Source organism: Dendropsophus ebraccatus, chromosome 4 (genome assembly GCF_027789765.1).
Source record: "Dendropsophus ebraccatus isolate aDenEbr1 chromosome 4, aDenEbr1.pat, whole genome shotgun sequence".
Classification (NCBI taxonomy): domain Eukaryota; kingdom Metazoa; phylum Chordata; class Amphibia; order Anura; family Hylidae; genus Dendropsophus; species Dendropsophus ebraccatus.
Genome location: NC_091457.1, coordinates 156933942 through 156960159, shown reverse-complemented (window position 1 = coordinate 156960159; position 26218 = coordinate 156933942). Strand labels below are relative to the sequence as shown.

The 26218-nt window shown below is 40.8% G+C and overlaps 1 protein-coding gene across 7 annotated transcripts in view; it reads right to left on the bottom strand.

The window, feature by feature from the left end:
• Nucleotides 1-26218, bottom strand: part of NTNG1 (netrin G1) — a 227294-nt gene that overhangs the window by 48198 nt on the left and 152878 nt on the right. For 4 of the 7 annotated variants that reach the window (XM_069969024.1, XM_069969025.1, XM_069969030.1 and 1 more), the window contains one exon: nt 12807-12866. The exons of the other annotated variants lie outside the window; for them this stretch is intronic. In XM_069969024.1, the coding sequence (XP_069825125.1) occupies nt 12807-12866 (60 nt within the window). The remainder of the gene's footprint in view (nt 1-12806; nt 12867-26218) is intronic. 7 annotated transcript variants of the gene reach the window in all.

Here is a 26218-nt window from a genome sequence, read left to right as displayed (position 1 = left end):
ATGGATAATTAACAATAATTTGGGATGTGCTGGGAGTTCCCGCTTAGGGAGGGGGAGAGAGCTGCATAGGTTCAGTCTTTTCTCATCCCCTCTTGTGTTCAGTTCAGAAACATCAAATTGTAAAATATTTTAAAAATAGAAAAAAAGAATCTGATGATTTACACAAATTCAAGGTAATTTAGAAACACGACATATGATTATTTCCCATTTCTTTTAGGGAATGTTTTTTTTCTACGTTCAACCTCATTACATTATAATTTGGTAAATTCAGTTCTTATGAGTCTCAATGCAATAAATGTGACTGTACATCCGTGATTCTGTTTCTGTTCATTTGTGATTATAGTTGCCTTTTTTATAAGGTTGATGGCTTTATGTTTATTCTTAATTACTATTAGTGCTAAATGCATCAATTTTTTGCTTCTTGTTTTCATTTGGGCATGTAGTATATAAAACAATTGCAAACACCTCTCGTATTACTTCACTGTTAGAGATGTAATGTAGTGTAATAATCCTATTACGGAAAGACATTATCTCGGGATGGAAAGCAGACGAACGCCAGCTTCTGTCCATAAGCTGAGGTCAAAATGTTAGATTGTTTCTGCACACTGCCAGACTGCTCAGGAGTGACAGATACTATATGGCAGTCTCTACCCTCCACGACCTGCCCTTCCCAATTACGGCTTAACAAGATTGGCCATAACAACAGATTACAACGTACACAGAAAAAAAAGAAAACTAAGTTGATAAAATGACATTATTTATACCACTGTGGGCTACAATGTAAATCCTATTTGTGGTAAATAATATAATCCTCACACTTAGAGAAGAGTCACCAATTTTTCTTTATCAAACATATGCAACACCCAAAATTTAGTTTAACAGCTGAATATTTTCCTCGAAAAGAAAATTATTCTACGAATGGCAGATGTTTAGATTAGGTTGAGTCAAATTATAGAAATTATAGAAATTTAGCACAATTCTTTATAGTACTGGATAAGATTGGAGACTGCTCTTAAAGGGGTATTCTGCACAGAATTAACTTTTATTAAGTTGCTGCCATGTGCCACCTTTATGAGCGTCATTGGAGTGGCACTAGACTAAGGTTCCAGCATCATCTTCTCGGCCAATAGTGATTAATCACTTTCATCCAATTCTCCACACTCCATTATTCTTCTCCTTAGGCTCGTAACCTTTTTTTTTTTTAGTTTAAGCTCTGAATTTCTGTGTGTGAATCCCATTTCAACCAATTTAAGTTTGTGATAAACATTGACTTCTCTTTCTGCCCCTATGTTTCTTTCTGCATTTTTATTCCAGTACTATTGCTTTGAGTATTCTATCCTTACACTCTGATGTCTTCCTGTATGCTTTTTATTTATATCCTTTACATTTCATTTATAGGTGCACTAAATATTACATTCAGCTCACTGGGGACAACCAACATCTTCTGTCACACTCTGTGTTGAATTTTTATCTTGCAGGACTTGTATAATCCTTTCCATTGATAAAACTGACATCTTTATTTCATTCCATACACCTATAACTTAGTAAGGTCTATAAGCACTTTCCCCTTTACTTTGTTCTATAAACTTTTTCTTTCTTCACTTAAAATAAGGAAATAAAAAAAAATGAAATAAAAAAAATCTATCTCCTATCTATCTATCTATCTATCTATCTATCTATCTATCTATCTATCTATCTATCTATCATATTTGAGATATATTTCTGAAACCAAAATATTTAGCTATTAAAGAAATAATTCAGATTAAGGCATCATAGAAGCCCAAAAAGTATAGTGTATATTTGTAATTGATTCTATATTTGTCATCTAATGGAGTTTTAAAGTCCAGTGGGTGGTCTGGACTTTTGCATAAGCAAGCATTCAAAGACAGCTGTTAATCACTAAATTGGACCACCTATTGGACTCTTAAGCCCAGAATGAGTAGGGGAATAAAGTTATATTGAATCTTTACCTGCATAATTTTATAGATGTGGTGCTGCCAACTGTATTGGTGGTGGGCTAAACAGTTCCTATGGCTTGCGATTGGTTAACTGTGCCATGGCATGCAAGGCTGCTGGGCCAGTACTAGGACTTGGTGAACAAATGAAGGGCTGTTCTATCCACCATTTCTTGTATAGTATATACTGTACAGTACTATATACGGTTGGGGCCATTGCAGTCAATTTTGATGGGAAGTCCATACAGACTGAGTCGTACAATATGTGCTATACTGTACTGTACTGCTCAGTCCACATGGGCTTCCTGTCAAAGACTACTCCATAACCATGGGGCTATTGAGCCAAAGAGCCCTGGCACCACCCTAAATCCTAAGGTGTCCATAAGGCCATATGCAAAACATCCTGGATGGAGGTGGCAGCTGCTATGCCAAGCTCGACTGATAAAGTGCTGCTACAAACAATTTGATGGGCATTAATACATCCACATCAATCTGTTCAGCCCATCCTGCTCTGTACTGCTGTACTATGTAGATAGCATGAAAACATGTTCAATATGACAGGTTCTCTTTACCATGTAGATCATACACATCATACCATGGAGTCATGTTTTGTCATATTGTACTCCCCAACATATTATCCAAACCCACAAATATATCCATGTATACTGCAATACGCAGAAAGAACAGAGTTCAGAGGGATATTCCTAACAATAGAGGCTGCTATGTCCCCATCACCTAACAATAGATAACCCCTTGTGTCTGCACGGCCCTTTTATGTATCTCTATGAATGTCTTGTGCAGCAATGAAGGTTTGTTTGATGATTTCTCTGACTTTGTAGTTATATAAAGGTATCTGACTATAGAATAACTTTGAGAGACAATGATGTCTCTTGTGTATTGTCATGGACGGATACGCATGAAGACAGAAAGGAAATCCATTGTATTGTGGGTTTATGGTGGTCACAAGTAGAGTTGATCGAACCTCGGGAAATCCTAGGTTTGATCGAACTTGAACATTTACAAACCTGACGCATTTGATTGCTGAAGCCTTCCAGGTCTGTGGTGAAGGAGGAGAGTGCCCGGGTACCACCTGGAATTCCGGGATTCAGCCTATTGCGGCAGCTTCGTGAATTTTCAAGTACGATCGAACCTAGGATTTCCCCAACTCTAGTTACAAGGTGTAGGTAAGAGGAATGACGTACGGTTATATTGTAAGAGAGAACATAATACAAATAATGTGTATGAAAAACAAGCCCAGAATAGCAAGGTTTGGATGGTTTGGCTTGGATAGGAAGTAGAGATGAGGGAAACTTGAACACACTGGGGTTTGTTCCAACCCTCTGCATTTGATTACCAGTGACTGAAGAAGTTGGATACTGCCCTAAGGCTGTCTGGAAAACATGGATACAGCCTATCGCCCATGGCTCTATCCATGTTTTTCAGGACTTCCCAGAGATGTATCCAACTTTTTCAGCCACCAGTAATGAAATGCAGAGTTTTCAGTTTGCTCGAGTTTCACTCATCTCTAGTAGGAAGTAGTAAAGGAGGACTGCTAGGGCAAGCATGGAAGGTGATAATGGAGGACGGTGACATAGATAGTTACTGGTTGTAAGGGGAGGAGTGGGTTAGCTACAAATATATGTTTTCGAACCTATAGATGTTTTTTTGTTTTACTCATGGCTCAATATACCCCAATGAATGTGTCTTGACATGAACAGCTTATAAAAATCCAGTGATATTGGGGTACTCTGTCAGGAAATGTATATACTATATGTAACTATATGTGGTCACTAGAGATGAGCGAACCTGGAGCATGCTCGAGTCCATCCGAACCCGAACTTTCGGCATTTGATTAGCGGCGGCTGCTGAAGTTGGATAAAGCCCTAAGGTTATGTGGAAAACCTGGATATAGTCATTGGCTGTATCCATGTTTTCCAGACAACCTTAGAGCTTTATCCAAGTTCAGCAGCCGCCACTAATCGAATGCCGATCGTTTGGGTTCGGATGGACTCGAACCCGAACCCGGTTCACTCATCTCTGGGGGTCACCCATTGGTTTTGATGGGAATTGGAAGCATGTGGAGGGTTTTGCTAGACTGTTGTGAAATCTTATCGAATTTGCATCATAGAAAAATTTAATTCTTGACTAACTTCTAGGAATTGTAAGGGTGGACACATCTGTACCGGGTAGTGTAACCTATGCACTGTGCAATTTTATTTTACACCGGTTGGAAGCATATGAAATACTCAACACGAGTTCATAATTAGAGATAAGCAAACCTCGAGCATGCTCGGGCTCATCTGAACCTGGACCTGTATTTGATTACTGATGGCTGAAGACATTGGAACTAACTTCTTCAGCCACTAGGAATCAAATGCAGAGCGTCCAGGTTCAGATGAACCCAAGCGTGCTCAAGGTTCGCTCATCTCTATTTATAATGACACTTGTTGGATGTATTGTTTCTGGGTTTATAGTGACTTGGTTGGATAAGTGGTGTATGGCCGACTCTCCAATTGATATGTCAGTGTATCACTCCAGATGAGTCCTTGAAAATCCCAGAAAATGAGCGACAAATGCTGTAAAATAACTACAGTACTCACCTCTTACAATCCAGTGCAGATGCTCCAGTCTTTGTTACAAACTGCTGATTATGACATATGCCGTAGCAATATGTGACCCCCAAAACCAATCAGATGTCTCAGATGTCATTTTCCGTACTTGACTGTGTTTGACTCCCTGACCCTTATTCAGAAATGATTTTGAATCAATCTATAAAATGACGAATTCTCAGATATCTAATAGTCCCCAAAATTATGCTTTTTTTTACCAAAATTTCTTTTGGCGGAAATGATTGTTCCCAACAATCTAGTCACCACAACAGGGTCATTCTGCTGTTGCCTCCTATCTTTTATAAACTGAAGCCTTAGTTGGCAAGGACAAGGGAGCAATGTTAGCCAGTTCAGTCATAAGTCAGTGGTCAGTAAGCATCAATTCTAAAGGGCTGTCAACTATATCCCTGGATGACTATGTAATGTCTATGTACCACCATCTAGGGAAACCCGGGAGTAACGTAAACTAAAGTTGTGTATTGTTACTGTGGTCACTAATACAAGAAGACATTGACATTTGAATACACACAAGGAGGGTCTGAGGGGTGAGTGCAGGGCAATAGGGTGCCAAGTGGAATAAGGCTTAAAGGGGGAATTCCAGTAGTATAAAATCATATCTTATTAAATGTATATACAATTGTAACATAGACTTGTAGGCAATAATAATGGCTCCTGTTCCTTTTTACTATATTCCCCATGGCCAGAAGTAGCTGTATAAGTGTAGAAGCTGTAATGTTCTGGCTGTACCCAGCTCCCCTTTCCCTCCTGAGCCTCCAGCACCTTTAGCTTCCCGCACCACTATTAGCTTCCCCCACCACCATTAGATTCCCCCCACCACCATTAGATTCCCCCACCACCATTAGCTTCCCCCACTACCTTTAGCTTCCCTCACCACCTTTAGCTTCCCTCACCACCTATAGCTTCCCCTACCACCATTAGCTTCACTCATCACCATTAGCTTCCCCCATGACCATTAGCTCCCCCCACCACCATTAGCTTCTCCCCAACACCTTTAGCTTCCAGCACTATAGCACTATAGTAGGCAATAGAAGGCCAATAACCCTAAAAACTAGGTTCTGTATGATAAAGAGAAAAAGATTCAACAGTTTTGACCCTGTTTTGTTTCAACTTAGCAGGGTCTTTATCAAGCTTGACAAACACCCTGCTGGATCAAAATGTTGCATGTGCTCAGCCACCTAATAAGGGTTTTTGAGGATTTTCTACAAGTTCAATGCTGTTGGACCTTCTTCTCTTTATCATCCATGTCAGCTTGTCTTCAGTTTGTCCATCCTGATAGTAATATCACCACCTCCAGGCAGCTCCTCCAGCCATGTCATCCTGCTTGGTGTTCCGGAGGGGCTGAAGCCATTATTATTGCTAATAAGTATAACTATAATTGTATATATCGTTTGCTGATACATTTAATGAGATATCATTCTAATACTGGACTACCCCATTAATTTCTCCATCAAGTCGAAACAGAACGCTTCAGTGCCTCTTTAGAGGTGTCACTGTCCCGCAGTTCATATAACCCTAGTGGCCGAACTCTTCGCACAACATTGTTATTTGTTAAATATTGTATGACTTGTTATACTGACTTTCTCTCGACTCCGCTTCTCTAGCCTCACCTCGAGGGCACGCACGTATTCTAACTCTGTGGTCTCATGTAACCCAGTGTTTAGATTTGGAGTTATAAAAGGTGAGCGTTTCCTTTTGATTATGGACAATTTCTTAGCAAATGAATAGCAGACACTGCTAAGGGAATACTGTCGTATTTCTAGACAGCCCCTTTTAAATAAGATGCTGATTTACAGCTATAACCGAATGTGCGTTCTTCAGGTTTCAGCAGTTGGAGTCTTATGAATAATGTAGACATACGTGACATACTTATGAAATCATCACGGAGTCTAACCGGTATTACGGAAACCTACAAAGTGACTCAAGTATCTAACAGTAGTTTCTTGGTGGGATAAAACTTTTAACTCAGTATATGGATTTGTTTCATACAGTAATACAGATTCATTTTTGTATTTGTTGAGTCACAGAAGTCTAAGGACGGTAACTATTAAACCAGCTTTAGGGTATAAGCACACTACAGAATCCCGGCAGATCACCCAACGCGGTTTCCTCAGCTCGGCCGCGCACATCTACGCTGGTCACATAGGCTTCATTGTATGGTTTGACAGATTCCGCCGTCCACCCAAAGAATTAACGCACTCATACTTCGGGCAGACGGCGGAATCTTCCAAACCATAGAATGAAGCCTATGGGACCAGCGGAGATGTGCGTGGAAGCGAGCGGGGGTGTGTATGTCTAGATCTAATGAAGTCATTGTAGAAGTAACAGTAGATGCCATGCAGATATTTCCTTTCTTAAAGGGATTATCCAAGATTATAAAAACATGGCCGCTTTCCTCCAGAAACAGCATCACTCAGTTTGGGTGCGATTTTGCAATTCAGCAATTCAGCAAAAATATTTTTCCTCCAAATCAATTGGAGTCAGAAAGTTATACATTTGTAATTTACTTCTATTTGAAAATCTCAAGTCTTCCCATATTTATCAGCTGCTGTATGTCCTGCAGGAAGTGGTGTATTCTTTCCAGTCTGACACAGTGCTCTCTGCTGCCACCTCTGTCCATGTCAGGAACTGTACCGAACATGAATGCGATAAACATATATATATATCCCAAGATAATAAGAAGGGAAATAGTAAAAGGGCAGACTAGATGGACCAGGGGGACTTTTTCTGCAATCAACTATGATTCTATGTTTCTAGAACCGGAAAGGTTTTCTATAAGGATTCACTACAGCTCCTGACATGGACAGAGATGGTAACAGAGGGCACCGTGTTAGACTGGAAAGAATACACCACTTCCTGCAGGACATAAAGCAACTGATAAGTACTGGAAGATTTGAGTTTTTTCTTTTTTTTAATTTACAAATTTGTATAACTTTCCGGTACCAGTTGATTTAAAATAAACTTTGTTTGCTGGGGTGGTATGCCTATTTAATTTAACCCAGTTTCAACCTTGTTAGTTTTTTTTTTAAATAAAAAAAAAAACTTCCTTGGAATGACTTATTCTGTTAGTAAAGTGTTATATTAAAATTGAAAATTGAAAAACTTGTTCCCTATTACATTACAAGTAAGCGGGTGTGACGCTAACCCCCTAGAGTGCTTCGAGACTCCTAGACTAGCCCCCTCCGACCAAACAAAATACAATATGGAAAATTAGTTTGATGACGTATAATGAAAAGACAAGTCACATGAAACAAATTCATACAGCGTTACAGATATCTACAGATTTTAATTCACCAGACATCAGGACAAAATATCAAATGCTTGATGTAAACCACTTGGCAGGATGGAGGTGCAGTGCAATTACACCCAGAGCCTTTACCTTTACTCCTACATTATCTATCATTCAGAGATGTGCATTGATTTAGAATTCTACCTACTGTAGTTCTATATTTTAATCAAATTAATAACCAACAGAGAAGAGTTGGCAAATTACATTCTCCAGAACTGAACCTCTAAATGATCCCGGTAATGAAATCCTGTCATTTGTGAATGGATGCAAGAAATATAGCGTCTCAGATGGACTAGGGTTACATTCACTTTAACTGGTTATTTATTCACCTGTAAAATGGCATGATGTGTGAAATCTTTATTAGTCTCTGCTCTGGCAGTACTGGATCTAATTGACGAGATATAGCTGAAGGTATGGGGTCTTACATGCAATGCTCCATGGGTCATGTCTGACCATAAGAAACATATTTGAGGTATATTATCTGAACTGACACCCATTCCTAGACAGCTTTTGAGTTTCTTGCCCCTTGTTAGTACAGATTGGGCCACTGGTTGGCTAGATGCCTTTAAAGGGGTTATCCAGCGCTACAAAAACATGGCCACTTTTCCCCCTCTCTTGTCTCCAGTTCAGGTGTGGTTTGCAATTAAGCTCCATTTACTTCAATGGAACTGAGTTTGAAACCCCACCCAATATGGAGACAAGAGAGGGGAAAAAGTGGCCATGTTTTTGTAGCACTGGATAACCCCTTTAATGCAGCTCTGAGAGGTACTGGTTCCTATAAAGGAAGGATTTCTATAGAAAGTTTTGGCCCTAAACATTTCTCATACATAAAGGGAATGATGGACCTCTTTCTGGGTCTTCCAATTAGTTATGGTATTAGTTATGTGATTACTTAAAGGGGAACTACAGCAGCTAAGACGGATCTAACCTGCTATGTCCCTATTGCACAGGAGACGCTGAGGAGGAAGGCATGTCTCCCGTTCCAGTGCAGTTAGTCGCGGGCTCCACGATCCGGTGGGACCATTAGGAGTACTGGAGCACCCGATAGGAGAACTGCCCGTGCCTAGTGTCAGACCTGAAGGAAGGAAATAATCTGCATGTTGTGATTAAGGCTGACTTAGGGGGAACGTTTATTTTATAAAAAACAATGCATTTCGAAAATAGAACGACTTCTTCCTCAGGTACGTGCTTCATACAGGATTCCTACATACTTGAGGATGAAGTGATCCCAACTTCATTGTTGTTTTTGTGCAATAAATGTTCAAATCTGTCTATGTCTGGAGAGCAGCACCTGTTCTTTTCATTTTTTCTTCATGAACTCTTTGTATTTGGCACCGCCCCCAATCATGTACGGTGTAGTTTACGAGCTGCAATCACGGGCCATCTCCATTGTCTCCATTGTCCATCTCATCTCCATTGTCCCATGCCATCACAGGTGTTGTGCCCTATGCTGAACACCACCAGGTGAGTATTAGGCTTCTCTGTGAAATAGTTTCTCCATTTCAGTTTCCACTGTAAGGTCATGTGCAGACTACGTATGAGACCAGCTGTTCCGTGACCTGATCGGGTCATGGAACGGGCGGTTTCTGAAAAGATCATCCTGGCTGGTACTGCAGTACCGGCCAGATGATCTTTGGGACCGAAAACTTCTGATGCGGGCGCATCCGTGCGCGCCCACATCAGAACTCCCCAATGCACTTTATGGAGCCGCTCGCTCCATAGTGTGCACTGAAAGGGTTTCTGCGGCCACTTTTCACTGAATAGCGGCCGCAGAAAACTAAAACGTCGGTTTTCTACGGCACCGCAAGAGATCCCAGCCGGAACGTATACGCTCCGGCCGGAATTCTATAGAAGGCAAAGCTGCATATATTTTTGTAAAAAGTACGGCCCTTGTTTCCGATTGTAACAATGGCCTTACTTTTACGAAAATATATGATGTGTGAACATAGCCTAACAATGTAAGGCATTTTTAAATCGTACCTGTCACAATTCTTCTATCCCCAGATCGGTGTGTGGTCATAGCAATACCAGAAGAAAGGGTTGTCTTGGAGACATCCCAAGTGCTGTCACTTCTTGTATGTGCAAGACCTACTTTAAATTCATAGGGCTTGTACACAACAGCCAATCTTTCAGCATCGGCTACAACTGCACACTAATATGGGGAGGGTGTGAGACATAGCCGATAGCAGAAGAACAGGTTTCCTTGGAGACATCCCAAGTGCGGTCACTTGTATGTACAAGCCCTATTTTAAATTCAAAGGGCTTGTGCACTGAATGTGGGATGTATTCACAACAATCCAATCTTCCAGCATTGGCTACAAGTGCACACTAATTTGGGGAGGGGGTAGAAGAACTGTGTCAGGCACCCTTTAAATTGATACAGGTACTAGAAATGGATGGACATATATTTTATTTCTTGTGTCTTGACTCACGGCTTATCACGTTTAGTACTAGTATTGTTATTATTACTACCTATTATTTATTCCAATATTTAATACGGCTTGCCTGTATTTTTCATGAAAGCCGTACATCTTTTTCTAGGTAGCTCGTAACTGACTTACTATAACTCCCTGAAAATGCAGACAAGATGCTTTAGTTCCTGGAATTAACAAGTTGAATTGTGAGCCCTGTGATAAGAGCCAAGTTTTCCGGTTATCTCCAGCACAAGGCACCAACATCTACATTAATCCGTTGCAGATTAATTTCACTTTCTCCAAGAAGCAAATGACTATGAAAGATTACGTGCTTAGGCACCTGAACAAAACTGAAGAGATCTAATACGGGCTATAAAAGATAGCGGCGCACTCATGCCTAATTCCTAGAATACGTGTAACATTTTGTGTAATCATTGGGCCCTATATGGGTCACATCAAATATCATATCTACAGAAATATTTTTTTAATAGTAGGCTATCACTTCTGGAAGGTCATTATCTGGTTGGATTAGTTATAGATGTGTCGATAGATGACATTTATTATTTAGGTAGAACGTTTGGTTTCTGACTAGAGATGAGCGCAACCGGAACATACTCGAGTTGGATCATTTGGCATTTTATACTGGTGGCTGAACAAATTGGATGCTACGCTAGCGAGTCTGGGAAATAGTCTATGGCTATGTTCACACTACGTAAGTTCAGCAGAAATCACGGCCGTTGTTACAACGGCTGTGATTTCTGTGGTACTTATGTCCGGTGCAGGCTGAGGCAATCCCGGACAGAGTATACACATAGAGGGGGATTCATGAAGACTAGAGATGAGCGAATTTGCCGAAGTTCGGGTTCGTATGAACCTGAACTATCGGCTTCTGATTCCCGCTGTCTGCAGTCTCCGTAAACAGGGTGGATACAGCATAAGGACCGCCTGGAAAACTGGGATACAGCCTAAGCCAATGTCTGTATCCCAGTTTTCCGGGTGGTCCGTAAGGCTGTATCCACCCTGTTCATGGAGGCGGCAGACAGCAGGAATCAGAAGCCGATAGTTCAGGTTCATACGAACCCGAACTTCGGCAAATTCGCTCATCTCTAATGAAGACCAGCGTACAAGTACACCGGTCTTATGTTAAGCCCTGGACCCTTTTTTGCGTCAGGTTTCGTTAAGAGGCGCACACCTCCTAGTGAATCCGGTCTGGCCGGGCACCTGAATCTGCACCTGGTGTACCAAATCTGCTTCCAGCAGGTGTAGATTTGAATCATGATTTACACCTGTGAGCAGGCGTAAATCATGATAAATGAGGCACGGGAGGAGGCCACGTCTCCTCCCTGCCTCGCCATGCCCCCAAGCTCCGCCAGCCCGCCCATCAGGCGAGTGGGGTGTACAGATGGCGTACCCAGGGAGAAGGGGTGAATCTGCACCTTCTCCATGGCGTACGCCTCTGGCGTAATGTTCATAAATGTCCCCCATAGTATACACTCTGGCCGGGATCCCTAGCGGCGCCATAGAAAACTGTCATGTCAGTTTTCTGCAGCCGCTATTCAGTGAATAACGGGCGCAGAAAACCCTGTCAGTTCACACAATGGACCGAGCGGCTCCAGCCGCACGCTACATTGTGTGCTGTGGGGAGTTCTGATGCGGCCGCGCACTGATGCGCCAGCGTCTAAACTCAGTTGCGCTAAAGATCATCCGGCCAGTACGTCCGGTCTCATACTACGTGTGACTTGGCTGTATCCATGTTTCTCTGGGCTCCCTAGGGCTGCATCTAACCAATCCAAATGGCAAATGATCAGACTTAAGCATTCTCGAGTTGTGCTCATCTCTATTTTTGACAAATCTACAATGCAACCAACGGCAATCTACCTTCTTTGGTTAAAGGGGCATTCTGGATGGAAGTAATTTTCCCATCCACAGGATAGGTGATAATGGCTAAATTAATGTGGTCCTGAATCTTGCCACTTTTAATGATCATCATAATGGGGGACCTTGGTCATCTGCAGTGATCGCATGGTCAATGCTAGGAAGGGTTGGAATAGAAAAGTGGTGGAGCCACTATAGCACTGAAGTCTATAGCACTGATGAAATCAATGGGGCAATAGTGGGGTCCCAATGGTCAGATCCCCACTAATCTAGGCGTTAGATTGGTTATCCTTGAGTCCAACTGTAATACTGTTTTAAGTGCTTCGAAGGGCTATGTGTATTTCATACATATCAAAACTAACACTTTTTGTATAGCCTTACCCTTAGTTTATGTACAGTTGACTGGACTAGGTGAGATCAGATCAAGATTTATAAAATATAGGATGTCCTATTGTCATTTCTTGTTTATAAAAAAATTTCTTGTTTATAGAATCTGTTCTTCTTTGCCATAATATTTTTTGTCAAATTGAACAAAATAAAAAAAAAAAAACTCCTCAAAATTGACCATGTTCTTGGGTGGAATAAAATCTGTTTAATCTGTACGCAACACAAAGCAGAGCCACTGTATGAATGGAGGGTTTCCTACCTCTCTTGTGACTCGATACTCGAGCTGGTGGCACAGTAGAGTGGGCTACTTTGGAAAAAACTGGACAGACAGGGAAGGAAAAAAAAATTAAATTAGAAAGGAAAAAAAAAAGAAAAGAAATTGAATTTCTAATGTAAAGAAATCAGGAAAATAAAAGAGAAAACAAATGCAGTTATGAAGATATTGACATAAAATATCACAGATGATATACGCACTGTATTACACTCAACAATAACAATTAAAACATAAAGTAGGGAAACTATAAAAGGAAGTAATGGGGATATAACTTATGTCCTTTGACCCAACAGCCAATTCTATCGAAATACTCAACATACAGTCAAATATTAATATGTGATAAATAGCATAACAGTTTATAAAAAAGTAATAATAATAGTAATAATAATAACAACAAGGTATTTGGCTGCTAACCCTAAATATCACAAAATATTTTCTTATATACCGTATGTTATGGTTACTTAAAGGTTTAATTAGAGAAGTTACAGATGTGTCCACCCTTAAAGAGGTTGTTCGGGGAAAATTAGCTTATACTCTATCCACCGAATTGCAGGAGGGGGGAGTCAGACCTCCGAACCTTCCCCCTCGCCGATATGAGTATCGGAGCCCCGGCTTCTTTGTTTTGAAGACAGACATGGGTATCGCATGTGACCCATGTCTCTATTCATTCCTATGGAGCTGCGAATCACGTGGCTCCATCCTGTGGATAGGGGACAAGTCATTTTTCCGTAGACAACCTCTTTAACTTTCCTGTAAGGATGCTACTTTTTCACTATGCAAAATAAATACAATATTGTCACATGCTAACAAAATCCTCAACTTATCACAATCACGAATAGACACATACAGATGTGTCCACTCATCCCTTTCCTTTAGTTCAGGTAAGGATTCTGATCTCTCATAACAATACCAAACAAAACCAATATAACACAATATCACAACATGCGATCAGAACACCCAAACTGCTTAACTTACATAAGAATCACAGGGTGACAAACACAGCATGGCATCTCCTGACAGAATGTCATCAAACTATGGTGTTGTGAAAAGCTGGTAATCTAACATTATATATATGTTGGGATATGTTAAGTTTAGGCATAAGATGAGGAGGGACACATCTGTATAGTATGAACAACTTAGGGCACTAATAAACATATGCAACATGTCAATGATTGAACAAAAGAATATATTCATAAAATTTATAAATTAATTCACTACTTAAAGGGGACTCTCATACCACAGTAGTAGAAGTGTGAGGGCTTTAATTTGTAGAGTCCAGAGTAGATTGGTCCTTGGTGCATGTTTCAATATCGTCACAACTACTTGATATTACAGAGATCTCAAATTCCTTACTTAAAGGGATATTCTGGCAGATTGTTGTAGGGCCAACCAATTTTGAGAAAGGAGAACAAAGGTTTTTTGTATGACTGGAGCAAAATCTCATCTGTGCGGAGAGCACTTCATCCATTCGGAGGACATTTGTACTCAGTTCATGGGGTCAGTGAGGTCCCACTGGTTGAACCGCCACCCACCCTCTATCCTGCGGATAACTTTTACATCTTAGACACTGACATCATAGGCGAAGCCCTATATAGGAATATCCGGCCAAACACTGCTATGGTAGATCTCCAGGCTATGCTCTACATTTATTAACCCCTTATGACCAAATGTCATTGATGCACAGATGGTGTTCTTTTTTCCTATTTTCATAAGCATGTGGAACCAAAATTATTATATTTTGATATCTTGGACAATTCTGCCTTCTACGATACTAAATATACAGTGGGGAAAAAAGTATTTAGTCAGTCACCAATAGTGCAAGTTCCACCACTTAAAAAGATGAGGGGCGTCTGTAATTGACACCATATGTAGACCTCAACTATGGGAGACAAAAGTGAGAAAACAAATTCAGAAAATCACATTGTCTGATTTTGTAAGAATTTATTTGCAAATTATGGTGGAAAATAAGCATTTGGCCAGTAACAAAATTTCATCTCAATACTTTGTTATATATTCTTTGTTGGCAATGACAGAGGTCAAACGTTTTCTGTAAGTTTTCACAAGGTTGGCGCACACTGTTGTTGGTATGTTGGCCCATTCCTCCATGCAGATCTCCTCTAGAGCAGTGATGTTTTGGTGCTGTCGCTTGGCAACACGGACTTTCAACTCCCTCCAAAAGTTTTCTATAGGGTTGAGATCTGGAGACTGGCTAGGACAATCCAGGACCTTGAAAAGCTTCTTACGAAGCCACTCCTTCATTGCCCTGGCAGTGTGCTTTGGATCATTGTCATGTTGAAAGACCCAGTCACGTTTCATCTTCAATGTCCTTGCTGGTGGAAGGAGGTTTGCACTCAAAATCTCACGATACATGGCCCCATTCATTCTTTCATGTACCTGGATCAGTCGTCTTGGCCCCTTTGCAGAGAAACAGCCCCAAAGCATGATGTTTCCACCCCCATGCTTTACAGTAGCTATGGTGTTTGATGGATGCAACTCAGTATTCTTTTTCCTCCAAACACGACAAGTTGTGTTTCTACCAAACAGTTCCACTTTGGTTTCATCAGACCATAGGACATTCTCCCAATACTCTTCTGGATCATCCAAATGCTCTCTAGCAAACTACAGATGGGCCCGGACATGTACTGGCTTAAGCAGTGAGACACGTCTGGCACTGCAGGATCTGAGTCCCTGGCAGCGTAGTGTGTTACTGACGGTAGGCTTTGTTACATTGGTCCCAGCTCTCTGCAGTTCATTTACTAGGTCCCCCCGCGCGGTTCTGGGATTTTTGCTCACCATTCTTGAGATCATTTTGACCCCACGGGGTGAGATTTTGCGTGGAGCCCCAGATCGAGGGAGATTATCAGTGTCTTGTATGTCTTCCATTATCAGGTCTTGTATGTCTTCCATTTTCTAATTATTGCTCCCACAGTTAATTTCTTGACTCCAAGCTGGTTGCCTATTGCAGATTCAGTCTTCCCAGCCTGGTGCAGGGCTACAATTTTGGTTCTGGTGTCCTTTGACAGCTCTTTGGTCTTCACCATAGTGGAGTTTGGAGTCTGACTGTTTGAGGGTGTGCAGAGGTGTCTTTTTATACTGATAACAAGTTTAAACAGGTGCCATTACTACAGGTAATGAGTGGGGGAAAGATGAGTCTCTTAAAGAAGAAGTTACAGGTCTGTGAGAGCCAGAAATCTTGATTGTTTGTGGGTGATCAAATACTTATTTTCCACCATAATTTGCAAATAAATTCCATCAAAATCAGACAATGTGATTTTCAGGATTTGTTTTTTCATTTTGTCTCTCATAGTTGAGATCTACCTATGATTTAAATTACAGAAGCCTCTCATCTTTTTAGTTGGGAGAACTTGCACTATTGGTGAGTGACTAAATACTTTTTCCCCCCACTGTATATATATATATATATATATATATATATATATATATGTATATATATATATAATTTTTTTATATAGAATTATTTTATATTATATTATATTTTTGCATATTTTTTTTTGTAAAATGAGGATGATTTAAACTTTTGTAAAAATTTTTAAAACTGTTTTTTACACTTTATACATCCCCATTGGGAGCCAGAATCCTACTCCACACTGACGAGAGGCAACTACCCCGAAACGATCGTCTGTGGATGGATGCCTGCCTTGGTAAACCCTTGTCATGTCGCAATACTCGCCACAGAGTTAGACTTTGACGTAAAAGGGGCCACCCTGGTATTTCCCTATTTATGTTCCAATACTCGCAACCGAGTGGGACTTAAGGGGCTACGTATCAGGGTGGTTTGGTGATCTCCACACTGGGAGGCACCCCCTTGGCAATAGGCTTCCCTCCCCTGGAGGGATATCTGGCTGTTCCCGTGTTTTGAGACTCGTAACTGAGACTCCACGGACCCTTCTTTTGCATATTTAAATTTATAGGGGGCAATGCATCAGTGGAGACTCTTTAGTCTCTTATTGCTGATGTGAAAGGGTTAAAGGGGTACTCCAGGCTGGGGGGCTTTTTTGGCTATGGCTGGGGAGGAGGTGGATGAGGGCAATGACGCCCCCTTACCTCCTTAGTTTCAGCACCAGGTCCCAGATCGCGCCGCTCTGGTCCGCGCTGCCTGGACGCTTCCTGGTCTCTGATGCGGGCTTGAGACGTGATGTTTCAAGTCCACTCAGCCAGTCAGTGGCAGAGGCAGGATGCCGCCTAGCCCGGAATACCCCTTTAAATGCTGCAGTCTAAGGTAGCTGTTGACCTCTGTAATCATACATCTACCTATCAGAAGTGTATAGTTTACATTTTTTACTCAAAGGGAACCTGGCACAGTGAACATGCTATCCGATTTGAAGCTGAACCAATTGGTAGTGTTTAAAAAAAAAAAAAAAAAAAAAAACTTCAGCGGAATTCGTAATTAACTCGCCTAATTCACTAGTTTTTCTGGTTGTAGTCCAATCGGTGGCCCTACTCATGATTGACAGCCTTCATCTATGAGTTTACAAAAATAACTGATAACAGTCACTGATAAGACCGCCTACTGGACTCCTAAACCCAGAATAAGCAAAAATTTTGTTCTACTGAATTTTTCCCCTTAAAGCTATACATCAGTCTGCTCAGCAAGTCCTCCTTTATAATAATCCTGACAGATCGGATAACATCCTCAACCTGACAGTTTCCCTTTAAATATCTTAAAGAATGTTTTCTATTTTCTTCCCGAGCTACTTCTACTGATCACTTTTATTTCCCATCCTATACAATTGGATTACAACTTTTTAATTAAGTTGTAGTTAAACTTAAAGAGTGTAATCATCTCTATGTTACTATTCCAGTAGATGGAAACTACATAAAAACAGGAGTTACTTGGAGAACACATTACTTTTGTTATAATAATCTTAGAGAAACAGTCTATCATAATCACTCAGCAACAGTACAAGATAAGTAATAGAAAGGATTTACAAGGTTACTCCACATTTTATGTGGATTCTATTTACTGGACAAGATACAATAAGGGTGATGTCACTACCTGGATAACATGGTGATGCCACTTCCTGGATAACATGGTGATGTCACTTCCTGGATAACATGGTGATGTCTCTTCCTGGATAACATGGTGATGTCACTTCCTGGATAACATGGTGATGTCACGACCCGACTCCCAGAGCTGTGCGGGCTGTGGCTGCTGGAGAGGATGATGGCAAAGGGATGCTCAGTGTCCATCCATGGCCCTGTGTCTCTCAGTGTCCCCCTGCCATCATCATCTCCAGCAAGGAAGTGACATCACCATGTTATCCAGGAAATTACATCACCATGTTATCCAGGAAGTGACATCACCATGTTATCCAGGAAGTGACATCACCATGTTATCCAGGAAGTGACATCACCATGTTATCCAGGAAGTGAAGCTTTGATGCAGTAATAAGTGCAGGGAAAAAAGCACTTTATAAGCATTTCCCATAATAAGTGTATATTGGTGATTTGTATAACTTTTGAGGGGCAAAAAAAAATAATTATGTTTTATTTTATGTGTTATCCTTCACTCAATGAACCCCATTTATGCAGTCACTTGTGTTTTCTGAGAAGGGAGTAAGGCTATATGCACCCACCATACTTTGGTAATTTTTTTTCCTTAAACCAAAACCAGGAGTAAAACCAACACAGGAACTATAATTTTTCAGGCCCACTTCCGGAATTGGAGTATACATCAGTAACCTTTTGTGACATGTCGCTGACGTATACACGAGTACCATCATACCAAGGATCTTGGGCCATGACTGACCAAATATCAGAGAATCTCAGGGTATTGGATTAGTATTAGATGAATCATGACAACAAAACTATAAATCTGACACCTGACCTGGAGACAAGAGAGGGGGAAAGGTGCCCATGTTTTTGTAGTGCTGGATAACCCCTTTAAGTAGCTGTTCAATGTTACCAAAGTCATGGTGACATCAGGCAGCTATTCAGGGCATGGTTTCACCCACACACAATGCTTGTACCATGCACCCATCCTCATATACCTTCCGAGGCAGCCAGTGGGAGAAATTGGAGTGCTGGGGAGAATGGGTAGGACCTTTCCTGCTCCCTGGATAACCACCCTGGAGCTTTTAGGTGACAACCCCCATGGAAGCTGTAATGTTGTTTGTCGCTCAGCATTTCTAGATATGGACATAACTACCCTTAGGATCACTGTTGAATGAATGCTAATTTGATATATAATGAAACAATAGGACCAAACACAACTATAGTTGCAAAAAAGTTCTTTCTTTCTTTATATGGAAATAATAACAAATCTCCAACATAGATCAAAAAATAGATACAATCAAAAAGTAAACGTCACCACAGTGTGTGAACAGACGCCAGATGGTCTTCGCACTGAGCTCCAGTGCACGGCAGATCTCTGTCCAGTCGAGGCTCTCACCCTCTAGGGAACGATGACGTGAGACGTACGCTACGTTTCGAGGGAGGACCCTCTTTCTCAAGCGCTGTTCGAGTAAATGCACCCACCACCATATTTATACCGTATGCGTAATTAGCTTATCACTATAAAAGTAAAAACGTAACATATTACAAAAGAACGCGGACACAAAATGAAATACACTTACTAAAACCAAGTTAGGACCTACGTGCGTTCCCTTATTATCTCATATATATTAAATTTTAATCTATACGCACTAGTCCCACTAATACTCACGAAATCGTCATAATATTTATTTTATACCCTACACAGACTGAATATTGACTCAACAGTAAGAACCAAGATTTAGCCATACGGCTGACCCCTGATCTATACCCAGATTATAAAAATACTGAGAAGTTGCATATTTCGTTAAGCCCTTTCGTGGCAACACTATCTAGCATCTGTATCCAATAAGTTTCTCTTTGAAGAAGTATTTTTCTTGCTTCTGTTTTATTCTCTCTTACAATTTCTTCCAACACTACCCACTTGATATCAAATACCTTATGTCTGTGCTCATGGAAGTGTCTCGCTACTGTTGTTTCACCAAACACTTTTTTCTCACTACTCTCTATGTTTTGTTTCATTTTTTGTGTATAGGTGCGAATAGCAGATCTATGCTCATTAATTCTGACTCGCACCTCACGCGATGTCTGACCAACATACACTAGCCCACAAGGGCATTTCAGCATGTAGATGACATTAGAGGTCCTACAGGTAAACATACCTTTTAATTTTATAGGATTACCATTCTGTGGATGGCATATGGAATCGCCTTTAATTATGCTACTACAATTCTGGCAGGACAAACAGGGAAATGTACCAATTTTACATGACCTCATTTTCATCTGTCTTGTTCTAGTGGTCTTACCTATATCTGATCTAATGACACTATTGGCAATGGATTGCCCTCTCTTGTAGACATAACGTGGTGTTTGTTTAAAAAGTCTGCCGTATTTATCATCATACATTAATAGTGGCCAATATTTATTTATGGTCTTCCTGATAAGGGTGGCATGATTATCATATTTAGATATAAACATCACTCCTTCCCTCTCCTCATCTTTCTTCTTGTTAGTACTCTTCTCTAATAGCTCTTTTCTAGACATAGTGTTCACTTCCGCAGCTACTTTCTGAACTTCACCTCGTTTGTATCCTCTCTCACAGAATCTTTCTACCATTTGTTCACTCTGTTTTTCATAAGTCTCTTTCTCTGTACATATCCGTTTTACTCTCATCATCTGACTTTTAGGTATGCCTTTAAATGTATTGGGGGCATGATGGCTAGTACGCAACAAAAGATTGTTACGATCCATTTTCTTCTGATATAATTTAGTGTCTAAATGCCCCTCTACCAATGTTATCGGACACAGGTTCCACCAATAGTGAGAGATCAAGAAAAAGTAAGACAAGTGTACCGACTAAGGGAGATGGAAATGTGGCCTCTACACCTTTTTTAGGCGAAAAAGTAAAGACAACCGGACAGCGACCGCAGACCAGTCAGAACGAGACCGTACGAACAAGAACGCAGGGATCAAGGAAGAAAAAGGTGACTTAGTAGTTAATTTGTCTTCTCACACATTGACTATAGCCGAAAAGAAAGTACTAAATAAGGGACTTGGATTCGTACCTACACAAGAGATGTCAAAGTTTGACTTTATGTTAGATTTTTACAGAATGTGTAGAAATATACATCTTAAGATGCATTTTATGGGCATAGAAAAAAAGAAAAAATATACTACAGTAGAGATACCAGCTAAATGTAGGAATAGTTCCACCTTTGACCCTGTAGTTGAAAGTGCTACACTTGATGATTTTCAGAAAGTAGTTACCAAGGAAATTATGATGAAGTGGGATCATGTGCATGGTCGGTCCTGTCCTAACATAACCGTGGAGGAGCGTAGGGCATTACAAACGTTAAGAAATAATAAAAGTATTGTTATCAAAAAGGCCGATAAAGGCGGCGCCACGGTCGTGATGGACAGGTCCGACTATGTACAGGAAGCCCAATCTCAACTATCTGATCCGTTAGTATACAAGAGATTGGATCTAGATCCTACAGAGAAATTTTGTAAAGAACTACGTGAGATTGTTGAAGAGGCCTATGCAGGAGGTATTATAGAGAAAGATTTGGTGTCCATGCTTGTTAATAACGACCCTAGGGTCCCAGTTCTATACCTCTTGCCCAAAATCCATAAACGATTGGAGCGGCCCCCGGGCCGCCCAATCGTTTCTGGTACGGGCTCATTATTCTATGTGCCTTCTACATACATAGACCAGTATTTACAAAAAATTGTGAAAAAATTACCCAGATGCTTAAGTGACACCACGGACCTTCTCACGCGGCTCGGTGCTCTTGATGTGGGGGGTGTGACTTTGTTGTGCACCCTCGACATCAAGAGTTTGTACACCAACATCCCGAGCACGGTAGCCATGGAGATGGTCTGTGAAAAGTTGAGCCAAGATGCTATGCTAAATAACAACATGATTAATTTTCTTATGTCTATGTTGGATCTGATTCTAAATAGGAATTATTTTAGATTTGGTGATGAATATTTCCTACAGTTACAAGGCGTGTCCATGGGGTCCCCAGTGGCCCCAAGCATTGCAAACATCTTCATGTCCACATTTGAGGATAGAGTTCTGTCGACACATGAGTACAGTCATCGGGTACATTCGTGGTATAGATATGTCGACGACGTGCTGTTATTGTGGAGTGGGTCTAGGGATGAATTGGCTGCATTTGTAGCTCACCTGAACTGTGCTCATGATCTGATAGAATTCACTATGGAAACCAATGAGAAAATGGTACAGTATCTAGACGTTGAAATAACATTGGTAGAGGGGCATTTAGACACTAAATTATATCAGAAGAAAATGGATCGTAACAATCTTTTGTTGCGTACTAGCCATCATGCCCCCAATACATTTAAAGGCATACCTAAAAGTCAGATGATGAGAGTAAAACGGATATGTACAGAGAAAGAGACTTATGAAAAACAGAGTGAACAAATGGTAGAAAGATTCTGTGAGAGAGGATACAAACGAGGTGAAGTTCAGAAAGTAGCTGCGGAAGTGAGCACTATGTCTAGAAAAGAACTATTGGAGAAAAGTACTAACAAGAAGAAAGATGAGGAGAGGGAAGGAGTGATGTTTATATCTAAATATGATAATCATGCCACCCTTATCAGGAAGACCATAAATAAATATTGGCCACTATTAATGTATGATGATAAATACGGCAGACTTTTTAAACAAACACCACGTTATGTCTACAAGAGAGGGCAATCCATTGCCAATAGTGTCATTAGATCAGATATAGGTAAGACCACTAGAACAAGACAGATGAAAATGAGGTCATGTAAAATTGGTACATTTCCCTGTTTGTCCTGCCAGAATTGTAGTAGCATAATTAAAGGCGATTCCATATGCCATCCACAGAATGGTAATCCTATAAAATTAAAAGGTATGTTTACCTGTAGGACCTCTAATGTCATCTACATGCTGAAATGCCCTTGTGGGCTAGTGTATGTTGGTCAGACATCGCGTGAGGTGCGAGTCAGAATTAATGAGCATAGATCTGCTATTCGCACCTATACACAAAAAATGAAACAAAACATAGAGAGTAGTGAGAAAAAAGTGTTTGGTGAAACAACAGTAGCGAGACACTTCCATGAGCACAGACATAAGGTATTTGATATCAAGTGGGTAGTGTTGGAAGAAATTGTAAGAGAGAATAAAACAGAAGCAAGAAAAATACTTCTTCAAAGAGAAACTTATTGGATACAGATGCTAGATAGTGTTGCCACGAAAGGGCTTAACGAAATATGCAACTTCTCAGTATTTTTATAATCTGGGTATAGATCAGGGGTCAGCCGTATGGCTAAATCTTGGTTCTTACTGTTGAGTCAATATTCAGTCTGTGTAGGGTATAAAATAAATATTATGACGATTTCGTGAGTATTAGTGGGACTAGTGCGTATAGATTAAAATTTAATATATATGAGATAATAAGGGAACGCACGTAGGTCCTAACTTGGTTTTAGTAAGTGTATTTCATTTTGTGTCCGCGTTCTTTTGTAATATGTTACGTTTTTACTTTTATAGTGATAAGCTAATTACGCATACGGTATAAATATGGTGGTGGGTGCATTTACTCGAACAGCGCTTGAGAAAGAGGGTCCTCCCTCGAAACGTAGCGTACGTCTCACGTCATCGTTCCCTAGAGGGTGAGAGCCTCGACTGGACAGAGATCTGCCGTGCACTGGAGCTCAGTGCGAAGACCATCTGGCGTCTGTTCACACACTGTGGTGACGTTTACTTTTTGATTGTATCTATTTTTTGATCTATGTTGGAGATTTGTTATTATTTCCATATAAAGAAAGAAAGAACTTTTTTGCAACTATAGTTGTGTTTGGTCCTATTGTTTCATTATATATTGGATGTTATACCAAGTTGGCGGCTTGGTTTGAATAAGGACTCTGTCACACAGTGTGCATAGCACCTAATGCGATTTGTATATGTTTTGAATGCTAATTTGGCCAAGAGCTATCTCTTCCAACCAGTGACATACAGTAGCTATAGGGGTCACAGTGGTCGCAGCTGAGAGTCTGGGTCCAGAATCCCCCCTTACCATATTAAAGCAACTAGGTTTATGCTGTGCTAACTAAGGGTAGAATAAACTAGTGACAGAGAGGCTAAACATATACCCCATCCTGCAAGTCCCGCTCCAGAAGCCGAATCAGTGGTATCCTATTGACATCGGATCGTCGGGCGGCGATTTCTGCACGGAGGGGCCAGCTTCTGGAGCGGGACTTGCAGGATGAGGTAAGTATCGGGGCTCTACTGGGGGTATGCGGGCTCTTCCCTCTGTTCTCGAGTGACAGTTTCCCTTTAAAGTTATCTGCTTATGCATTTTCTTTCTTATTATCGCAAGCAGTCTTACAATGAGAAGTGACACTAGTGAATAGATAAGATGGGATCAGGTCACTCACAATAGGCGCTCACCTCCTGCACAATGATCTTTGCAGAGGTCACAGAGCATGCCTAGAAAGTGTTTCCATAGCCTATCATTTAGTATCATGTCCATGTAGGTACTGTAACGCATATTTCTAAATTCTGTAAACAGGGCAGAAGCTCAGGCAAGATGGCTGCTTCCATGATCGTGTACAAAAAAAAAAATTTAAAAAATTACACTCAGAAAATAAAAGAAAATTATGAGAAAAAGAAAATGTTTCAGCAATAGTAAAAAAAAAAAAAAAATATCAAGGTGGCACATTCCCTTTACGATGCGGTGATATGGAAAACCACAGATGTTCACTACTTCAAGGGTTTCCTTGAATGACAAACTAAACCCGGCTTCATTGACAAATCCGGCTCTGCTCCCTTGATGTAATGAATTCAGCTTCACCCTACCCCCCCCCCTCCCCGATCCTAACCTTGCCTTGCACAGATAAGATCGGCAGTAAACACGGGGCCTGCTGTGATTCCTTCAATTAATCTGCGAGGATGATACATTTTAGCTAACCTGTAGCAGAACGATGATGTCATAAAATTAATGATGTGTGTCACAATAAAGGAGCGCTATTAACGCTCAGCTAATGAGTGACAGCTCCGCCAGGGATAATAAAAGATAAGGAAAGTGATTCTCCCGGCCTGTCCCCCTCCCCCCCCCCCACCTATTTCTCCCACCATCTAGTGTTTGGATCATTACTACATGGGAAGACTCAGAAGTCCTCGGCTTTCATTCTGCGCACAGCCGCTGCTAATCCATGCAATTAAGGCCAGTGATTCAGCCGCGTTTTGTTCTGTTACGGTTATAGTGCCGAGACCCAGACACAATAATTTGGAGCAGATGAACGAGATAATTGCATTTATTTGCTACCCATAAATCTAGGTCAGGATCTGATTTATCGCGGCTCCCACTGGATAGGGTTTCGGTTCTCTAGCTATAAATCTTAGAGAGATTGCTAATGTATTTTGGGAGATTACTAATCTGCTCTCCTCGCCAAATTCACTACCATTAACTTACGATCCCGGGAATACCTGAAGGTACCATGTTGGGTTTTTAGTTTTTTTTTTTTTTTTTTTTTTTAAACCGGGTTATAAACCAAGTTACGTAGGTGACCTCTCTGGTTCCTCTAAATCAGGGATGGGGAACCTTCGGCTCTCCAGCTGTTGCAAAACTACAATTCCCATCATGCCTGGACAGCCTTTGGCTGTCCAGACATAATGGGAGTTGTAGTTTTGCAACAGTTGGAGGGCCGAAGGTTCCCCTTCTCTGCACTAAATGATGAAAAGTGAGCCTGTTCAATCCGCCCAATGGGAAATCCGTCTCTAGTACAGTGGAGATTTGTGCATATAAAATCACATGAAAGTAAAATCTAGTTTTCAGTGAAGTTTTTGAAGTGAGTAGAAAACATCCAAAGTTTCACGTATAAATGAGCCAAAGTCATAAAGGACGCCATAGAGTTCATATCCAATCCAACAGTAATTTATTCTAAGATAAAATGTCTAAGAGTGGCGCAACGGTTCAGTCCTCACAACGGGACCATTTTGATCACTGATTTATACACCTGTAGGAGGGTCATCAAAAAACCTACCGTAATAAGCAACTGAGCGCCAAACTAAAAATAAAAAAAATATATATATATTTACTAATTCAGCATGTGCCTTAGTTGTTTTACCATGTTTCCCTTGGTTACGACCACTGGTATCCACTGAGATGGCCGAACATGCTCACTTCAACTGAATATAGCTCATTAGTCTCTACTGTATATGCAAACGGGGTGTGTGTGTGTGTTTGTGTGTGTGTGTGTGGGGGGGGGGAGTTGTGGGAAGGGGTGTGCTCTGTTGCAAGAGAAGGGTCACAGCAGCTCAGTTCCCATCCAATTATGTTGGTACCCCATCGATCAGTACGTTTTGCCTGGAAAATATTTTTAAGGGTTGT